The sequence below is a fragment of the Phacochoerus africanus genome, chromosome 2 (genome assembly GCF_016906955.1).
Source record: "Phacochoerus africanus isolate WHEZ1 chromosome 2, ROS_Pafr_v1, whole genome shotgun sequence".
NCBI lineage: Eukaryota > Metazoa > Chordata > Mammalia > Artiodactyla > Suidae > Phacochoerus > Phacochoerus africanus.
In genome coordinates, this window is record NC_062545.1 from 99548645 (window position 1) to 99569963 (window position 21319).

The window sequence follows — 21319 nt, forward strand, 5'->3', positions numbered from 1 at the left end:
CAAAAGCGAAGTTAAGTAATGTTGGATTTTGAGAATAGAGATTAATCTAACAGTTCTAGGGAAAAAATGTGATGGTAATAAAAAGAAAACTCTTAGTTATAATAAAACAGTCCCTTTGGAAATAAGGAATCATTGGATAATTTAACAGGCATATGGTCAGATATTTTCTGTTTAGAAAAAAAAAAAAACTTCTGTTAAAATGCTGCATACTTAATGTAAATGTATGTAAAATAACTATTCTTCTCATATATTCTACCCATCCCCCGCCCACTGAATCTGGATTCCCAAGTTTTCAGAGTATATAGACAGCTTATTCAAAAAGCTGGATTTGGGAATTCCTGTCTCCGCTCAGAAGTAACAAACCTGACTAGGATACATCAGGACAAAGGTTCGATCCCTGGCCTCGCTCAGTGGGTTAAAGATCCGGCATTGCTGTGAGTTGTGGCTGTCACAGACATGCCTCGGATCCTGTGTTGCTGTGGCTGTGGTGTATGCTGTCAGCTACAGCTTCAATTCGACCCCTAGCCTGGGAACTTCCATATGCCAATGGTGTGGCCCTAAAAAGCAATAAGCAAACAAACCCCCAAAAAGCTGGATTTGCTGAGGGCTCCAATATCATTACTTTCACACAAAGCTCCTCCTTTCTGCATAAAAAATCTCAAAAATATCCTGTGGCTATTCTAGTCACACCCAAATATATATTAGCAAATACATCTCTTTGCAGAAACTAAAAATTTACTCTGATCTAAATAAATCAAAACTTTATTCTCTCATTCAATTCTGCTAATAACTCCACCTCTTCCAGGACTCTCCAGCTGCTATTTTTAAGGGTCCTGGAGGTTCTGGAACAGCAAGAAGAGGGGGTCTTAGAGGAAAAGGGAACAACTTTATAGGGATGATTTGGCTGAAATCTAATGTGACAGTAATGAGGTGGTGGGGTGACTTGGTGAATGTCAGAAGCCCAAATGCTGCCTCCTTACTCTCTGGAGTTAGTTCCTGTAGCAGGAACTTCTCTGGCTGGTCAGCCTGGGCCAACGACTCTCCAAGTGGAGCCTCTTGGTCTTTTTAAAACAAATCAACCTCAACTACCTCAGTGAAGTTCATCTGGCTCATGGCAAAATTCCTGCATTTTCAATGCAGTCCATTCCCACAGTGCCCGTCCTTCCTTCTACAGATACAGAAGCAGCTTGAGCTGCTCTCTCACTTTTTTACCCCTTTGCAGGTGTCCGTCAGGTACCAGTCTGTCTCCCAAACTTCACATCAAACTGAGAAGTTCTTCACATCAAACTGAGAAGTTCCCACTGAAGACCCTAGATTTGGATGAAGTAAACGGGAAATGCCACAGCATATCCTACTTTCTCCCAAGTTCTCCAATGGGATGTCTCTCTCGAACTATTATATTTTATTTATACAGCTCAGAGGTGAGTGATGGGTTAATGGTAGCAACATCTGCCTTAGGGAATCCTTTCTGCAAGTCTTTCATGAATGGTATAGCACCTTGATTCCGAGGGTAGGCTACCTGCAATCAGTTGTTCTCAGCTTTGGGGTCTTTAAATAAATATCAGAAGAGTTTCCACTTTAACATATTGTTACAATTTCACTTCCAAGTTAAGATACGCAGGTCACAGCACAGGCTAATATTGCAAAAACTGGGGGTGGATAACAAAATAATACTTATTCAAAGACAATGGAGAGCTATTAAAGTAATGAGATCCAAATGAATAAAAACTGTGAGAAGAAAGAACATTTTCTAGTGAAATGACAACTGTCTGCCATTTCCTGCCCTGGGGCCACCTGCAGATTCTAGGCAGAGGCTGAGCATCAGGCTGGGTCTGGGAAAAGAAACTAATGAAGACGAACTTTTGACAATCAGATTCTCCTCCCTTAAAGATGTCTGCTTAGTTTTAAAAATGCAAGCCTCAGGAGGCTCAAGGGCCAATCTCAAACTGTGGAAGAAGAGAAGTCAATCTCTCACAGCATTTTTTGAGGGAGTAGATGACAGAGGTCTGCCATGATTTCAGTCAAAATTCCAGGAGAATCTTATTTGTAGAAAAAGTATGTGCCGATGGTAAACTCAGTCACACTAAAATGACAACCAAGCCTCCCCCCCAATCCCCCCAGAAGATTAAAGTGATCAGCCTCTCTATCCCTAAGGAAGGTCAATTACTCTGCAGGGAAAGCATCATTTGTTAGCATCTTTAATTCTCTTGTATGCCATATGGGGCATACAATCAAAATTACACAGCATATGAAGAGGCAGGAAAATGTGAAGAAAAGCAAAAGAAGGGACAGACAATAACAGAAGCAGGCCAAAAGATGATCCAGATGTTAGAAAGCAGGAAAAAAAAAAAAACAGGTGAAGAATTTCAAGAGGTTCAGAATCTATAATATCAAAGGAACATACTAAAAATGAAAATATTTATATGTATGGCTACATCACTATACAGCAGAAACTGGATTGGCATGAGTTTGTAAATCAACTCTAATTTTTTTAACAAGAAAAATACAATATTTGAAATTAAGAATTTACTGAATATGTTTAATAGACTTAACATAACAATACAGGAGCAGAAGGAGTTCCCACTGTAGCTCAGCGATAATAAACCCAGTGAGTATCCATGAGGATTTCATCCCTGGCACTGCTCAGAGGGTTAAAGGATGTGGTGTTGCCATGAGCTGTAGTGTAGACTATAGACAGGGCTAGGATCTTGTGTTGCTGTGACTGTGGCATAGGCCGGCAGCTGCAGCTCTGATTTGACCCCTAGCCTGGGAACTTCCATATGCCACAGGTGTGCCCCCCCCCCAAAAAAAAAGGAGCGCTAAACTCAAAGTTAGGTCAGTAAGAAAATATCTAAACTGACAGAGGAAAGAACAAAGTATAAGAGACATGTGGGATCTGATCATTTTAGCCCAAATACCAGATAAAATTTAAAGCAAGACTGCAGGATATCCTAAACTGGTACTTCACTACTACTCTGCATCTCCATAATCCATGTGTGGTACTGTCAACTTCATGTCCCTTAGGTGGCAGTGGTACATTTACTTGTATCACCAGTGGAGACCACACAGACCTGCAAATACTCTATGACAAGACAGGCAGGAGAAGGAGTGATATAATTAAATGTTGTCCCCAGTAATTATAATCTTCTCAGGATGTGGTTAGTCACAGAGGAATGGTCTAGGCAAGCTAGAATTGTTCCAAATAAGACTACCAATACACAGCATGAATGGGACATGAAAAGTGGCGATGATGCTTATTGCATCAGGTGTTAAATTTAAAATTACAGAGATTAGGCGTTCCCGTCGTGGCTCAGTGGTTAACAAATCCGACTAGGAACGATGAGGTTGCAGGTCTGATCCCTGGCCTTGCTCAGTGGGTTAAGAATCTGGCATTGCGGTGAGCTGTGGTGTAGGCTGCAGATGAGGCTCAGATCCCGTGTTGCTGTGCCTGTGGTGTAGGCCAGCAACTGCAGCTCTGATTGGACCCCTAGCCTGGGAACCTCCATATGCCGTGGGAGCGGCCCTAGAAAAGGCAAAAAGACAAAAAAGAAAACAAAAAGACAACCCACAAAATAGGAGAAAATATATGCAAATCATCTTTCGCATAAGACTCATATCCAGAATATATAAAGAAATATGCAAAGAACATACCAAAAGACAACTGTATCTAAAAACAGGCAAACTATTTGAATAGACACTCCAAAAAAATATATAAATGGCCAGTAAATGCCTAAAAATAAATAAATAAATTTTAAAAAATTACAGAAATTAATCTGGGTATAATTCAGTAATTTTATAAAGGAATCTAGATCCTAGGGCAGATGGATGTGTCCCTTGACAAGGCAGATGGTAAAAATCTAACTCTAAATGTAGGTAGCAGATAAAGGTTAAGGGTCTAGCAAAGCATCTTTCAAACTATTTCACAGGACCCTACTGAAGTTTTATCAGAAGTGCATTCACAACTGATACACAGAATATAGGAAAGAAAATGACAAGCTGGATGCTGATAATCTCAAAGGTTTAGTTTGTACTTTAAAAATGTTTCATTGTTTTAACTAATCTACTTTCATAAATAAATGTTATACTAAATTATGATAGCTGTCTGAAAAAAATGCTGACTAAGCAAAAATAATCAATACAATTTAATGCCTACAATTTATTTACAATACATTTATGTATTGCTTTATTTATTTGGCCATGTCCACGCCGCTGCAGTGACTATGCAGATTGCTTAAACTGCTGTGCCAAAAGAGAACTCCCTGCCTATGATTTAATGTGAGTTCTCTTAGAACAAAAATGAAGACATGGAATACCTGTGATCATTTCAAAGAAATCATGTTCATAGTGCTTTATAGCTTACCAACAAAACTTACATTATTTCAAAGGACCCCAAAATAGTACTGGGAAAGTACCGAGTACCTTCCCCTTTCACAGATAAAGAAATAGTTAAAATATGTATATATAGTCATATGTCTCAGGATCCACACTGATCAGTACTAAAGAAGCTGACTCAAAAACAAGTCATTGGTCTTCAGAGTTCCTTCCATCAAAATACTACTCCATACATATCTCTCTCTCACACACACACACGCACAGCCTATATCTATTTATGTATGAGGGACAGAGAATTATTCTGAAATAACTAAAAAGCACTAGTTTAAGAACTGAAGGATACCATAGGTTGGGTTTTAAAAGACTTCTCTTTAATTCTTCCTGGATTATCCAGAGAAATAAAGGGAAAGGAATATAAAATTAAAAGTTGACAATATGCATAAAGTTTACTTCAATTATAGTAATGTTTAAAAATGCAGAATATGAAAAACAAAATCCAGATGTAACATTAAAAAGAAACACATCATCCTGGAAGGACACATAAGATACTAGTACTAGTAACACAATAAAGTGAGGAGACAGTGACAAAAGGAATGGGAAGGAAGCATTTTTCCGCTGTCCAATCTGTCTTTAAATTTGGAATTATGTACACATACTACTTTATGTTTTTTAAGGAACAACACTCTTTTTTTTTTCTTTTTTTTTTGGTCTTTTTCTGTGGCCGCACCGGCAGCATATGGAGGTTTCTAGGCTAGGGATCTAATTGGAGCCGTAGCTGCTGGCCTACACCACAGCCACAGCAACGCCAGATCTGAGCCGCATCTGTGACCTACACCACAGCTCAGGGCAATGCCAGATCCCTAACCCACTGAGCAAGGCCAGGGATCAAACCCACAACCTCATGGTTCCTGGTAGGATTCATTAACCACTGAGCCACAACAGGAACTCCGGAATAACACTCTTTTTGAAGGAAAAATAGATATAAATCCATGTAAGAATGTCAAGAAAATGAAAATATAATCGCCCTTTAACAGAAACACTGACTTAAAGGGTAATAAAAATAATAAAGATAGAGTCCTTTTGTGGCACACCAGGTTAAGGATCCCGTGCAGTCACTGCAGGGGCTTGAGCTGCTGCTGCGGCGTGGTTTCAATCCCTTGCCTGAGAACTGCCACATGCCATGGGCATCCCCCGCCCCTAGCAAAAAAAGTAAAGACAACAGTAGTCTTAGTATTGCCCAAAAGTCCTACTTAAACATTTAATTATACTGACTATAAAAGTACAACATACTTTTTAAATTTGTTAACATGAATACTGAATTTTATAGAAACCTCTTTCAAGATCCATCTAGACGATCAGACTGTTCTTAAATATGAATATGGAATATGGAATACATCACATTAATGGATCTCCTGTAGTTGAATCACACTTGCTTTCCCACAATAAACCTTACCTAGTCATGATTTTGTGGTTTTGTTTCTGTAATTCTGGTTTCTGATATTTATAATTTTTGCACCTATTTGTATTAGTTAAGACTGGTTTAAACTTTTACTATTTATGTTCAATTCTGGTATAAAATGAGTTGGGTTAAGTTTCCTTTATTATTAAAGCAAAGGAAACTGTGGGTTGGGATGGGTTTTTATAGTTCTTTGCTATTATAAACAGTACTGAAATGAACAGCACAAATCTCTGACTGTATTTCTGATTGTTTCCTTAGATGAAAGATCAAAAATGTACCTTAGAAAAGCCCTTATTATTTACGTTTATGAAAACAAATTCTGTGTTCCTACCCATTTATGTATAAAGGATATTATCAAATTGCCATTTTAGACCTCCCAGCCACTTGTTTTTAATTTTACAAACTCTCCATCCCCACTGCAATTTAAATCAGATCATGCATTGAAAGCCATTTTTTCTTCTGACTGATTCATTACCTAAGTATCAACTGCCATTGTGATTTTATGACTGAGTTGTCCTCCATTCCTTGTCTCAAATACGTCTTGAGATGGAAAAGCTTCATGAAACTTTATACTATTCAGTTCACTGTAGCTTAAAAGGTTAAGTTCTACCCATGAATCACTTTACATCACCATGCACTACAGTAGGAAAGAAGCAGTGACATATATGTATAGCCATAGCTTCTATACCTGCAGAGACAAAGCTATGAAGGGAGAGTAATTACAGGAGGGGGATGGGAGGGACAAAGTCAGTACTATGTTTGTTTATTTGTTTCTTTCTTTCTTTTTGGAGGTTCCCAGGTTACGGATCAAGTTGGAGCTGTAGCCACTGGCCTAAACCACAACTCACCCCATTGCCGGATCCTTAACCCACTGAGCAATGCCAGGGATTGAACCCGAGTCCTCATGGATGCTAATCAGATTAATTTCTGCTGAGCCATGATGGGAACTCCAGGACTATGTTTCTACCCTCAATTTAGCCCCACTCTAACATTAGAAAATAGAAAGTAGAAAGAAGAAAATTCTGTTAAAAGTCAATGAAACAGCTATTTTAACAGAAAATATTTGCCATTTTAAAAATTAAGTAATTTACATTTTACGTTCATCAACTGAATTTTTTGGTGTTTTTAGGTTTGTAAAACCATAAGGTATTTTATTAACAACTTACTTGCAATTTTAAGTTAATAAGCTTATAGTAAATCCAGTTTGTACTATATCTTAAATAATTTTGCTTAAGCTGTAGTTTGTATTCCTCCACTAATGGACCCTTTCCCCAACCATCCCCCATGCTTAAGAGATGACTGAATGTTTAAGGACATTTAATAGTTAAGGAATGACTAATAATCTGATATAACTGTTCTACTATTAAAAGCAAACATATATATATGGCTCCAAACTACAGTGTAAGAAACTTAAATTTTTTTAGAGACAACAACCTAAATGAACAAATCTTTATTTCTTGCAATATAAAAAAGACCACCACATGAGACAAACAAGTTTCTAAGCTTCAAGGAACTTTGAAGAATGAAGCAAATAATGGTTGATAACCAATTCACTTTCATTACTCAGGTAAAAGTGCAGGAAAAAAAATCTTTAAAGAATGAAAAAGTATAGGAAAATAAATTTTAAATGATGAAAAAGCATTAGAATATTAAAAAAAACTCTAATAAATAGACTGTAAAATGAATAATGGAAAAATAAGGAAAAGAATTTTGACTAAGGCGATTTTCACAGTTTAAATATCCACATCCACAAATATCCACGTCATGAGGTGGCTGCCTACTGCATCTTCTTAAAAGACAGGACTGCATGGTTACACCCTCAGCCCTGTTCCTTCAATGACCTCACCGCACTGGCAGCTGGAGTCTTAGATGAAGCTGTGCAAAAACACGGCTCCATGTCCCCCAGGGATCACATGACACCCTTTGAGGAGGGAGACCACATACTAACCAGTCTCCCTGCCTCTACTCTTGACAGGCTCACAACCATTTCCTCACTGCAGTCAGATGCTGTATGTAAACTAACCTGACTCAGGAGTCTTCTTTACCTAACACCGAGGACTCCACCTTCACCCAACCAAGCTGGGGTTCAGGGTGAACCCCTAGTGCAGGATGTGGGGGCTCCTCACACCCACACAGCCTCTCGCTCCTGCCATATGCCACCTCCCACTCCCAGGACACCCTTCACCAGTTCTGGCCAACTGCCACCCTCAATACCACAGAGCCTCTCTGGAGGGATTCAGCTTCTCCTGAAAAGTCCTCCTTGACATCCACTCAACCCAGGCATCAATCTTTCTCCAGCAGGAAACTTTCCACACAGCATGGAGTAGGGAAGGCTCCCCCTCTTTGGACATAGCTCCCTGAGCATACATCTTTCAGAACAACCCCTGGATGTTGTGAAATTATCTTTCTTCTTTTTTAAAGTTTATCTTCCTTTCTAGAAAGTAAACAACTCAAGAGCAAAGACTTTTTTTTCTAAATGTTTACTGAACTGAAACACCAGACACTATACAATGAAAAATCAACAAATACGGCCTGACTTATTCCTAGCCAATTCATTAGCAAATCCTGTCAGTTCAGCTTCCAACCAGATTCATCCACTTCCCGAGTTAGCACCACCTCGCCAGCCCAGCCTAGCCTCTGGCATCTCCATTCTGGATTACTTTAACAGTCGCCTCATTCCTCTGTGTCCAGACCACTATACCACACCAGTCTATAACACACATGCCCACACACTCCACTATCCACACCCTCTTGTCTCCAGCAGCCAGAGTGATCTAAGATATAAAGATAAAAATTTCCCTTAAAATTTACTTAAATTTAAAAATCCACTTTAAAAATCTTCATTTGCTTCCTATTGTATTGGGACTAAAATCCAAACTGCCTCCTGATGCCCCATCTGATCTGACTCCTTCCAAGCCTTGTGCTCGTTTGGTGTTACTGCATCTCTACTGTGATCCATTAAGTCTCCAATACGACAAGCTATGTCCCACCCTGGCCATCTGTATGCTTGCTCCTTCCTCTGCCTAGAAGACTTCCTTCAGCTATCTGCTACTTCTCCAAGTTTAGCTTAAGTGTCACAATCCAATCCAAAGCAGCTTTTTAATCCTTCAGTCACTGTCTTCTTTGTCCTCATTACCATCTCAAATTACATTAATTTGTCCACTTGTTTACAGTGTGTATCTGTCCCTCAGGAGGGCAGGAACTCTGCATTTCATCCATGCTGTGTTCCATATGCCTAAAACCAGTGCCTTTCACAAGGAAGGCATCCATAAGCATTTCTGAAACAAAAGAATAAACCAAGAAAAGTGACCCTTACTTAAGAAATACCTGAAACAAGGAGTTCCCGTTGTGGCTCAGTGGAAACGAATCTGACTAGCATCCATGAGGATATAGTTTTGATCCCTGGCCTCGCTCAGTGGGCTAAGGATCCAGCATTGCTGTGAGCTGTGGTGTAGGTTGCAGATGCGGCTCAGATCCGGCGTTGCTGTGGCTGTGACGCAGGCCAGTGGCTACAGCTCCAATTCGACCCCTAGCCTGGGAACCTCCATATGCCATGGGTGTGGCCCTAAAAAGCAAAAATTAAAAATTAAAGGTTTAAAAAAAAAAAAAGAAATACATGAAACAAGGTAAAAGAAATGGAAAGTAATCGGTAATTTTGTTTTATTACCAAACAAAACAAGGCAGGAAACATTCTAGTTAGTATCTGCAAGTAAGAAAGGCTGGTGTCACTGGGAGCTATTATCACAAGAGCATCCAGAGTTATTTCCCAAAACTCATTAGAAACATGTCAAGTAGAATGGTTTCATGTGCCATATGCTAGCCTATGTGTATGGCACTGCAAACAATCATTTTAGAAAATGCTATAAACTCACACTCCCCATAACCCTGCAATGTGCACAACTACAGTAGTGTACACTACAACACTTAAAAACTACTCGTTATGCTATTTGAAAAACCAGAATTTCTGACAGTGGTAATGATCTGTAAATGATTAAATTTATACTAATAAAACTTCAACCTCTTAGGTAACAGGTCTTTCTCTTATACGAGGCAGGTCTTCAAGACAGGATCTGACTATGGCACCTAAGAAGCTGCCTCATATACTGTTCTTTCTTAGAAATAATGCTGCAACTCAAACAAAAGCCATAACTCGTCACAATGTTAGCAGCCTCTGTTAACTCCTTACTGAAGTTTTGACCAGAGGAGGAGGAAACTGTCAGTCACTACTGCACTAGTGATACAAAAATCTTTGAATCTTTATTCAAACGTCACTCAATCACAAAAATTAGGATAACATACAATGAAGCATTTAGGCAATGAAGGCAAATGAAGACAGTGAAGATAAACCTTAGTAAAATCTAAGTATTTTATTTTGCTTGATTAAACTTTCTCGCTGTTCAAGAAAAGGATTTATAAAATAAACAAGTCTTATCGTGTCCAACAAAATTAATATGACAGGTTAGAAATAGATTTCATATTTTAATAATCACTATTGACAGGTGAATTGCATGTAACAAAATTTCAGTAACTTTCCTGCAGATTCCTTTAAGCAATTTTCAACAGGATGGCCATCAAGTTTCTGACCTAACCACACTTACCTTGGTATGGTAACACATTTAGTATTACAATTTTGAGTGGTGATGGCTTTCTCAAGCTCATCTAATCGTCCTGTTTTCTTTAGCTTCTTCACCAAACTTTTAACTGCTTTCTCACACCACTTCTCTTCCTGTCCATTCTGCTCTCCTCCACCTGCTCCTCCAGATCCACCAGCTGACTTCTTCCATCCCAGCAGTCTCTTCACAACTGGCGGAGTGAATGGCAAGATGGACGACATGTTCTTACCAAAGGCAGCGGTCCACACTAAGAAAATATCCTCCTTAATCTAACCTAGAAAAGATATGGAAAGGATAGTTGAGAGGCTAACTTCACCATCAACTACTGCTTTCAACACAGGAGCAAAAGCAAATTACAAAATGAGATAGAAATTCAAATTATTACTTTCAGAACAGACTTTCAGAAGTTATCTTTTTCACCCATGACAAGTCTTCACGAATTTAAATGAACTGTGGAAACAAATCCTTCTAAAAACAAGACAATGATAAGTGGGCCAAGAGAACAATTTTGCAAGACAGAAAATTTTTTTATCTTTATCAACACTGGACCATTAATCACTACCCATACTACTATATTTTTACCTTTTAATAGTAGCAATAAAATATTTTCACTAAAAGTTTTCCTTATGTTTTTAGAATTTCAGTCTATTCTCAAGACACTTAACAAAAATACATTTTTTTAATTTACAGGGCCAATCTTCCCGAAGTTTTAAACTTTCATAACTATCATAAAGTAAAGTCTAAGGTCATAACAAGGGGAAAGGAGAAAGGCATCAAGTGTGAAGTAAACAACCAGAATAAAGAAGTAAAGGTAACGAGAGACTGTGAGGAAGAGATTGGTTCACTTTGAGAAGACTTTTAATTAAGCTTCATTTTAAAAATATTTTTTTCTCTATCTAAGTAACAACCCACATAGTGGATAAAGTCAAATAAAGCTCTTCTCCCCACACCAAGGTACAACTCTTTAAAATCTTTGAACCTTTACTCTTGCTATTTATACCTCAGCAATGGTCCCCCTTGAAGTATCAAGTTAAATATGCCTATTGAAAATGAAGATTTATACCACAATCACTTGCTTTTCCTCCAGCCCTAAAAATAATTATCTTCCAACTGTAGTTTTATACCTGAAGAGATTAGTAGTAAACTACTATATAATCCTGTTTCCTTTTTTGTACATCTCTTTCTTTTTCCCCAGAGCTAATTATGTCAGTTTTTCATCTGCCTAGTTTTCTAAGCACCTACCATAAATTCTTCCTACTCTCTCTACCAAGTCCCTCAATTAAAATTTAATGTCAACAGCTTTAACCTCAAAGTGAGAGATAAGAACATTTACCACTGAGGGCAGAACTAGAGAGTTTAGATTTGAGAAGAAGGGAAAAGATTTAGAAATGCAGCTCTGAGAAATACTGTAGAAAATCGAACTGAGTGAGGTCAGATAAATTTTATCAGGTATTTGCCAGACTATATATCAGAAAGTATTCCATGAAGGAGTTCCACTTCTAAACAGGATGTAGCAAGTCACAAGAGACCACCACTTTCACCCTAACAAACAAGACAGATAAACTATAAAATCATGGTTTTTCTGAACCCGTCTAAAAGTTAAAGATGCAAAGTAATAAGCTAAGTGTAACTAAATTCCAGAAAGTGTTGAATTTTGATAGGAGAGGGGCCCGCAGATGGTCTCTTTCCTAGTGGAGCAACCAAGAAGGAATGATCCCACCATGATGAGGGGAAGGAGAAATCAACCTAAACTTTTAAGACATTTAATAGCAACATGTAGGCTGACATGATATATTAGAATTCAAAGGGTTCCCCAGAGCAAGGCTATGACCCCAACTACTCAACCCCACAGGCCCTCACCAAGTGCTGGCCAAAATATTCCAAAGGTTGATGGACAGGGCTGAAAAGATGGGAGATACCCTAAGAAGCTTGGGGTCTTCCTCAAATGCAAGGAATCTGTCCTCTGACCAGGGAAGGGAGTGAGGGGAGGTAAAAGAAATCAATCCAAGAGACTATAGACATGCAGCTGCCAAGGGCTGAGGTGGTACAGAAGAGCTGAGACAAAACCTTAGAGCAGACACTCTGGAAATTGAACTACCAAGGCTGGGGTAGGAAAGGACTGCTGAGAGAAACTCTGGAAGGTATCTCATAGGCACAAAATCCCGGGGCAGGACTAGAGAGCAAAAGGAACTCCAGAGTAGAGTTCCCTGGTGGCTCAGTGGGTTAAGGACCCAGTGTTGTCACTGCTGTGGCTTGGGTTCATCTCAAACCCAGGACCTTTTTTATGCCATGGGTGTGGCAAAAAAGAAAGAAAAGAGCAGGAGGATGGGGGAGGGGGAGGCTCCAGAATGGCCAAGGGACCAGCAGCTGGGCTGTAAAGCTGAGAAACCACCCACAGTTCAAAGAGCTGATGGCTCAGAGATAAAGCATAAGGAAGTAACTGAAATTACACTAAAACAACAAAGCTTGAAGAAGGAATCTTAATCCCACTCTCAAAACACTTGAATTAATCCAACTGAAGTTGCAAAGAAGCCCAGAACCAGTTTAACCACACACACATCTTACTGACACAGCCCCAAGAGAAATGATGGTCCATTTTCTGGTTTTACAAAAATGTTCAGCATCCAGTCAAAAATTACAAGACAGAGAGAGTAGCAAACCACAGTCAAAGATGAAGTACTAATATAATCACATCAAAGAGGGTCTATATTTTGGGATTATCAGACAGAGACTTTTTTCTTTTTTTTTTTGGTCTAAGGGCCTCACCCATGGCACATGGAAGTTCCCAGGCCAGGGGTCAAATCGGAGCTGTAGATGCCAGCCTACACCACAGCCACAGCAACATCAGATCCCAGCTGCGTCTGCGACCTACACCACAGCTCATGGCAATGCCTGATCCTTAATCCACTGAGTGAGGTCAGGGATCAAACCTGCAACCTCATGGTTCCTAGTCGGGTTCGTTTCCACTGCACCACGACAGGAACTCCAAGACACAGACTTCAAAATAACTATGATGAAAACCGATGGAACAGACGGACAACATGAATAATGAAATGGAGAATTTCATCACATACATTGAAGCTATTAAAAAAGATCACAAGGAAATGTTAGAAATGAAAAACAGTATCAGTAATTAAAGATTTCTTCAGATGGATTTAATAATAAACAGAAATGAGCAGTGAACCTGAAAACAGACCAAATTAAAGTGGCCAGACTGAAACACAAAGAGGAAAAAAAAAGAAAAAAAGTATATGGAAAAAAAAGCCAGAACATCCAAGAGTTGACAAACATCCAACATCAATTGGGGTTTAAGTGGAATTTAACTGGAGTCCCAGAAAGAGATGAAAAAGAGAACGGGGCAGAAAAAGCATTAAGAAGAGATGATGGCCAAGAACATTTCAAAAATGATGGCAGATATCAACCCATGGATGTAACAGCCAATCTGCTGAATATTAAAGATAAAAGTAAAGACAAAACTGAGTGTCAGCCAGGATAATTAAGAATCCCTGGAAAACTCAGACAAGAGAGAAATTTGCACTCACACACAAGCTCTTCTCCAAGGACCTCAACTGAGTTCTCTTGAAAAAGAATGGCATGGGGCAAGAGATGAAAAAAGCTCCTCCCCTTTAAGTGGCATCTCCTACGAAGTAAAAACCTTCAACCAGGAGGGGAAATGCAGGAAAGCCTCCCACACCCAGAGCCCAAGGAGCCCTGCCTCAAAGGAAGAGTGGAACAAAAGCTATGTAGTATTTGGGAGGATCAGGGGAGTAGAACCTACTTGCCCACCTCCCACATATACACACGCCTTTTACTATGTAACAATGACCACAGTCTACTAGAGGAAGGCAGAGCACTTCTGACAACGGGCCAAGAAACTGTCTTTAGCCTAAGGTTCTGCACTAAAACAAAGCAACGGTCTGCTACTACTAGGAGAAATCCTTATCAAAATATTAGCAAATCACACCCAGTGATATATACAGAAAAGGTAATACCTATCACTAAGTGGGGCTTATCCCAAGGAGCAAAACTTGCTTAACATTTTTTAAAAAATCAAGCACCTCATTTACAGTATACAGGAAAAAACACTATGATTCTCTTAATTGATGCAGGGAAAAAAAATTGGCAATGTTACTTTAGTATCTATCCACGACGAAAAACTCAGCAAACCAGAAAAAGAAAAGGGGAAGAAGTTCTTCATTCTGAAAAAGGACATCTTTGAAAAACTTAAAGTTAGCAACTTATCTAATGATGAAACAATAAATCCCTTTCCTTTTGAGTGGGGATAAGACAAGGATGTCCACTGTTACCACTTCTATTCAATAATGCAATGGATGCTCCAACCAGAACAATAAGCCAAGAAAGAGAAATAAAAGGCATAAAACTTGAAAAAGAAAGAAGTATATTTTGTGGTGATATGCTTGGAAACTACAAAAAACACTAGTAAAATTAGTTAAGTGAATTTAGTAAAGTTTCATGATAGAAGTTCAACATATACAAACTAATCATACCTCTACATACAAGTAAAGAACTGAAATATGAAGAAAAACCAGTTATAATTACAACAAAAACCACCCTACAGGACAATCTCAAGAAAGATACTCAAGACCTCTACACAAAGAATTACAAAAATATTGCTAAGGTAAATGAAAGACTGAAGTGAAGAGAGATTGTGTTTGTAGACTGGAAGACTCAAATTATTTAAATGTCCATTCTTCCCAGTTTGGTATATAAATATATCCCTGTTGAAATCCCAGCAGATTTTTTTTTTTAAAGAAACTGATATGCTGATGCTAAAATCCCTATGGAAACAAAAAAGATCGAGAATAAACAAGCCAATCTTGAAAGACGAAAAAGGATTTTGGAGGATTACACCACCTTATTTCAAGACTTACTAAAAAAGCCTTAGTAATCCAGAGTTTAGAGTGGACGTAAGGAAAAGAGATGGTGAAATAGAAGAGTCCAGAAATAGACACATACATATACAGTCAACTCATTTTCTACCAGGGCACCAAGTCAATCTAGTTTCCACATTTCTTCAACAACTTTTCAACAATACGGAATACAGTATGCCTCAATCACTATCTTCTATCATCCTCAATGGTAAAGCAAAATCTGAAACTCAGAGGAAAACACAAATACTTTTATGTCCTTAAGACATAAAAAAACACTAATCACAAAAGAAATATAATTAACGCAAACCTCATCAAAATTTAAAATGCCCGCTTATCAAAGGACATCATTAAAAAAATGAGTAGGTAAAAGTCACAAACTAGAGAAAATTTACTATGTCTATATGACAAAAGACTACTATATAGAATACATAAAGAGCTGCAAGTCAAAAAAAAAGAACTTTTTTTTTTTGTCTTTTTGCCATTTCTTGGGCCGCTCCCGCGGCATATGGAGGTTCCCAGGCTAGGGGTCGAATCGGAGCTGCAGCCACCGGCCTAGCCAGAGCCACAGCTAGGCCAGAGCCACAGCAACGCTGGATCCAAGCCGCGTCTGCAACCCACACCACAGCTCACGGCAACACCGGATCCTTAACCCACTGAGCAAGGGCAGGGACCAAACCCACAACCTCATGGTTCCTAGTCGGATTCGTTAACCACTGCGCCACGACGGGAACTCCTCAGTTTTTTTTTTTTTTAAAGAGGCTAAGGACAAATTACAGACATCTCATGAAAGAGGATACAGGAATGGCGAATAAGTACATTAAGAGTCATGAAAACACAATTAAAACCACATTTCACATCATTTAAAGATGTTCTGACACCACCAAATGTTGGTGAGGATACAGAATATATTAGTTTGCTATTGATGCTATAACAAATTATCACAAACTTAATGCCTTAAAACAACACAGATTTGCTAAAATAAGCTTCAATAAAATTAAAGTCAAAGTATATGACTACATGACTTGTTCCTCTGGAAAGTCTAAGGGGAGAATTTGTTTCCTTGCCTTCTTCAGCTTTTAGTGGCCTCCTGTATCCCCTAGCTTATGCCCCATTCCTCCATCTTCAGAGCACATCACTCCAATCTCTGCTTCCATTGTCATACTGCCTTCTCCTGCAGTCAAATCTCCTACTCCCGCTCTTATAAGGACATTTGTGATTACATTCAGGGCTTGCCCAGATAATCTACAATAATCTCCCCATCCCAAGATCCTTAGCCACACCTGGAAAGTCCCTTTTGCTATGTAAAGTAATAGTCGCTGGTTCTGGGAATTAGGACCTGGATGTCTTTGGGGACCTTTATTCAGCCTACCACATGTAGTAACTGGAACACTTACATTACTGATGCAGGTATAAAATAGCACAGTGTCTTTGGAAAACTGGCAAGTTCCTAAAAAGTTAAACATACATCTGCTCACAACAATTCCACTTCTACACATATATTCAAGAAAAATGAAAACTTATGTTCACAGAAAGAGACTTGTATAAGAATGTTCACAGTAGTCACACTCACAACAACCCCAAACTGGAAACAGCCCTAATAGCAAGAAAACTGAAAAACATTAAACAAGCAACCATGTTATTATATTCATACAATGGAATACTGTTCAGAAACAAAAAAGAGTGAAGCTATATAAACACTTCACAACATTGATAAATCTCAAAAATATGCCTGGAAAAAGACACGCAAAATATATACTGATTCCACTTATGACTTCTAGCAACTAGGGAAACTAATAAGTGACAGAAGTCAAAATGACTGTCTCAGGAAAGGGAAACAGAGAAATGCTTGGTGTCAGAGGCACAAATACCCTTTTGGAGTGTCTCAGGAGGGAAACAGAGAAATGCTTGGTGTCAGAGGCACAAATACCCTTTTGGAGTGATAAAACTGTTTTCTATCTTATTTTGAGAAGTAATTACATGTGAGTACACAATTATCAAAACTCGCAGAACTGAGTATTTAGTATTTGCGCATTAAACACATGCAAATTTAATTCAAAAAAATTAAAGTTTTTGGACAAATAAGAAGTTCCTAGACAGGGAAAGTTAAATGGATTTCTTATTTAAGGCCTTACCAAAAGTTCAATATGCCAATGCATTCTAAAAAATTTCAGAAGGCAAGAGATGGCCCATAGATGTATGCCCACAACTTGGAGGTAAGCATCTGCAAGCACATCTAGGTTTGTGTTAGGGAACAAATCTTGAGAGCCCAAATGACATCCAATCACAAACTTATTTGGGGGCAGTGGTGGCAAGGTTGCTGTAACAGAGGTATATATTTATTTAAAAAAACATACAAAAAAACCGAAACAAAACATCCAGTAAGTATAATTCTCAAAGAAGGCCCCAAAACGGTCTTCTAACCGAAGATACTTGAGCTTTGCTACAGTTTGCTAGAAAATAATGGCCACAACCTAATTAATAATCATATTCATTACCCCTCAAAAGGGAAAAACAATTAACTAAAGTCCCAAACCTCAATTCAGGAGACGGTCCCAAGGATCTCTCACAAGAGGCAATAGAATATATATACCACTTTTCACACATTTATTTGGCCAGGGGGACCCTTTTATAGGGACATCTCTGGAATTCTACTTAACAATACTGCCCTGGCACCCAAGAGCCCAACTGTGGTTTAGATGGTAAATATTTCAAAGGAGCCAAAAAGCAGGATTATGTGACTTTCTTTAGAAATGGTGAGAAAGTGAAGTGTGCCTAGGTAGAGAACTGTAAGGTAAGTAAAGAATGTAAGAACCTGACAGTAGGTAGCACCATTTAACTCAAGTCTATAGTGGGAAACTATAATAATACACACAAATAAGTATATGTAAAAATGTTTACATTACAATATACTAAATACCGTAATTAAACAAAAGACCTGTAGTACATAAAACTACAAGTTGATAAAATAAAGCAAACAAAACTTCAGCGCACACATATATATATTCACCAAAGCAGACATTTGGAACCCCCAGGTGACAAAATACGTACTTAGCCACCTCTGACCTCTGCTGAATTCCTACTGTCACAAAGGATGCTCTAATGGAGCCAGCTACATAAACCTCGATGCCATGCAACAGTCTTAGCCACAAGAGGGACACCACAGCAGAAGTCTTTTTTAAAAAGAGAGAAACACCAAAGTTCAGCAGGTTTTCTAGAGACAGAAAATGTTAGGAGTTACTTAAAAAATGTAGGTATTGTCAGAACACAAAGAAGCAATGTGGTAGAAGAGTGAGGCCCGTCCAGTTATAAAACACTGAAGACAGAAGTTAGTGCTAACGATAGGAGTATTATCACTTCAGTGATTTCAGAAAACAATTCACACGTTATTGGCTAGTTGGATGTGGACAGCTCAGGGAAAAGGAGGACTTCAAGATAACGGCTGCTAACCAGTATAACAGACAGCAGTGTGGAATGGTGCACTAACCACTACTCGGAACACAGAAAGAGAAGCAAATCTGAAGGCTGAGGTTAGAGGGTCAGTGATAATACATGGCTTACTGCAGGTAATCATGTTTATCACATAACGGCGGAAAAAAGAAATGTGGCCCAGGAGAGAGGGTAGTCAGGGCACCAATAAGAGGCGCCACGTCCAACTGAGCAGGTCTCCGGGCTTGGATTCCTAGGACTCTCTCTAGGCACTGTTTCAGCCTCACACCAACTTTTATCCTTAGAACAAAACTCCCCCTGAGTTATATGAGAAACTAGTTCCTTATGAAAAACTGATAGAACAAGGAAATATAACAAGACTCTATCTAAAAGTAACTATACCTTCAGTTCAATTAATCCATCCATGAGAATTCAGCCTAGGAAAGTTGACAAAAATTAAATTTTTATATAATCAACAAAAATGAAAGAGATTCCCAGTATTAGGAAGAATCTGAGTAAATGGGTTCTCTGATACACTTCTGTTAGGAGAAATGTTTCCTGTGAGTTAAGATGATAATCTTGGGGATCTGAAAGTTTTCCATAAAACTTTTATTTTTCTTAAGGAAATGAAAATATGAAAAGTTTAAGCCTATCCTGAGTCAACTGAATGACCTCATGACCACTGCCACGTGATTTCAGTGTCCCATGTCTTCAAAGAGCAGTTTTGGCCACACTGGAACACACAATCACTTAAAGTTACCAGCCTTAACTTGTCATGTCTTACTAACCATGGCTGGCTGACTCCTGGCTAATTATCTCTGGTAAACTTTTCAATTATGCAATATTTTTCAGTAATGCTAATACATTTTAATTAGCTGAGCATTTAAAAAAAGCTAAGGTGTCATATTTAGGCAATAATTTTGAAATGTAAACAGACTGAATTTAGGTTTTTTACAAGGTACTGATTTCCGCGTATTCCAAGTTGAAGACAAAGTGGAATGAGAAAATAAGTAAATTCGATTTATGATCAAGTTATCTTTGAAATGTCAGTGAGTCATTTACATACTATACAGATTTCCTTAAAGAGTGTAGCAGCAAGCTCTGTACTGAAGTTAGAATTTTTAAGTTCAGATACTAACTCTGTGCCTAATTCCAGAAACAGGTGATACTTACAAAATGCAGGTTTCAAAAGAATAGGAAGGCTATCTTTACAGCTAAATGAGAAAGCTTATCAAGTGATGCCTTAGTAAAATTGCGATTCCAAGATTACTCACTGGAAAGTTTCAGTTAAGAGGTCTGATTATACTGAACTAGCAAATAACGCCTTTATGTTACTAATACCTGTATGATAGTTCTGCAAATAGCATTCTCTATATGTCTTCTTAAACTACGGTTCATCTTATTAAACTATGGTCATCAATAAAACTCCATTTCTTTGCAGAGTCTCAATTGTGTTCTTTGCTTACTGTTTTTATTCTGATAAAACCTTTATCACCGATTATGTATAACAAAAAAGTCTCCAAATCCTTAGACTGCTTTTACTCAGTGCTTTTACTCAGTGACACATTAGTCTAAGAGTCAGGTAATTCTCACAAGAATCTAGTGCTGTGGGTATTATTATCTACAAATGAGGAACATGAGACATGAAGAGATACCCTAATGTTATAAAGGCATTGTCCCTCCCCCATGCAATATTCTTGTGGATATTTCAGTTTTGCTCTTTCCATTTAGGTTTCTAATTTATCGAGAATTTGTTTTTAAGGGGTGAGAGCGATCTAAACATCTCCTGAAAGGATAGCCCATTTCACTAGCATGATTTATTGGTTTATTTTTTCTTTAATAATGCAAAATGCTACTCCTGTCACATGTCAAATTCCTATATATAAATGTCTGATTGTGGCCTTTATATTCTGTTCACTCATGTGCTTGTTCATACCTCTGCCACTGCGACCACTTTCAAGCAAAATTTGGTATCTGTAGGATGAGCTCTCTTTCCTTTTTCAAATTTACATTATTTTAATGTGAGCTTGTCAAATTCCACCAAAACCCTGCAGCCCTTTGCATTTGGATGTGCAATGAACATTGATTTGTGGAGAACCAACAATAGGATCTCATTCCTATTTATGAAAATATTTCCATTTATTTTAGACTGATACCTATCAATAAGTTGTCTCATTTTCTGCACAAAGGTTTTACACACCTCATTACATTTACTTATTCCTCAAGGTATCTTCGGTTTTATTGTGAATGGGGCATTTATTTTAAAAAGTTAACTATTTCAGTCATATACAAAAATACACTGAAACCTCTGGGCCTCCCCTCCAGCACTGTCAACCTTAAGCACTTAGCAGTGTTTGATCAGATATAAGAAATAAGACAAGATTAATGGATACAGCAAAAGTCCCTTAAGAACACTCTCCTCCACCTAGGTTCTCAGATAATCACTATCTTGACTTTCCCCAATGGTGATTTAACGGTTTTGATACCTATTGCATCCACACAGAAAAGTCTGCCCATTTTATAAATCTATGTGAAACTTTAACACTGTTCATGTCACTTCCCTTTTGACTCACTCCTGTAACTATCCATGCTGATAC

The 21319-nt window shown here is 38.3% G+C and overlaps 1 protein-coding gene across 4 annotated transcripts in view; it reads right to left on the reverse strand.

Annotated features, from left to right (window-relative positions):
* Positions 1 to 21319, reverse strand: part of SMAD2 (SMAD family member 2) — an 87479-nt gene that overhangs the window by 49945 nt on the left and 16215 nt on the right. For all 4 annotated transcript variants that reach the window (XM_047764279.1, XM_047764287.1, XM_047764293.1 and 1 more), the window contains exon 2: positions 10390 to 10678. In XM_047764279.1, coding sequence (XP_047620235.1) covers positions 10390 to 10625 — 236 coding nt within the window. In that variant the 5' untranslated portion in view covers positions 10626 to 10678. The remainder of the gene's footprint in view (positions 1 to 10389; positions 10679 to 21319) is intronic.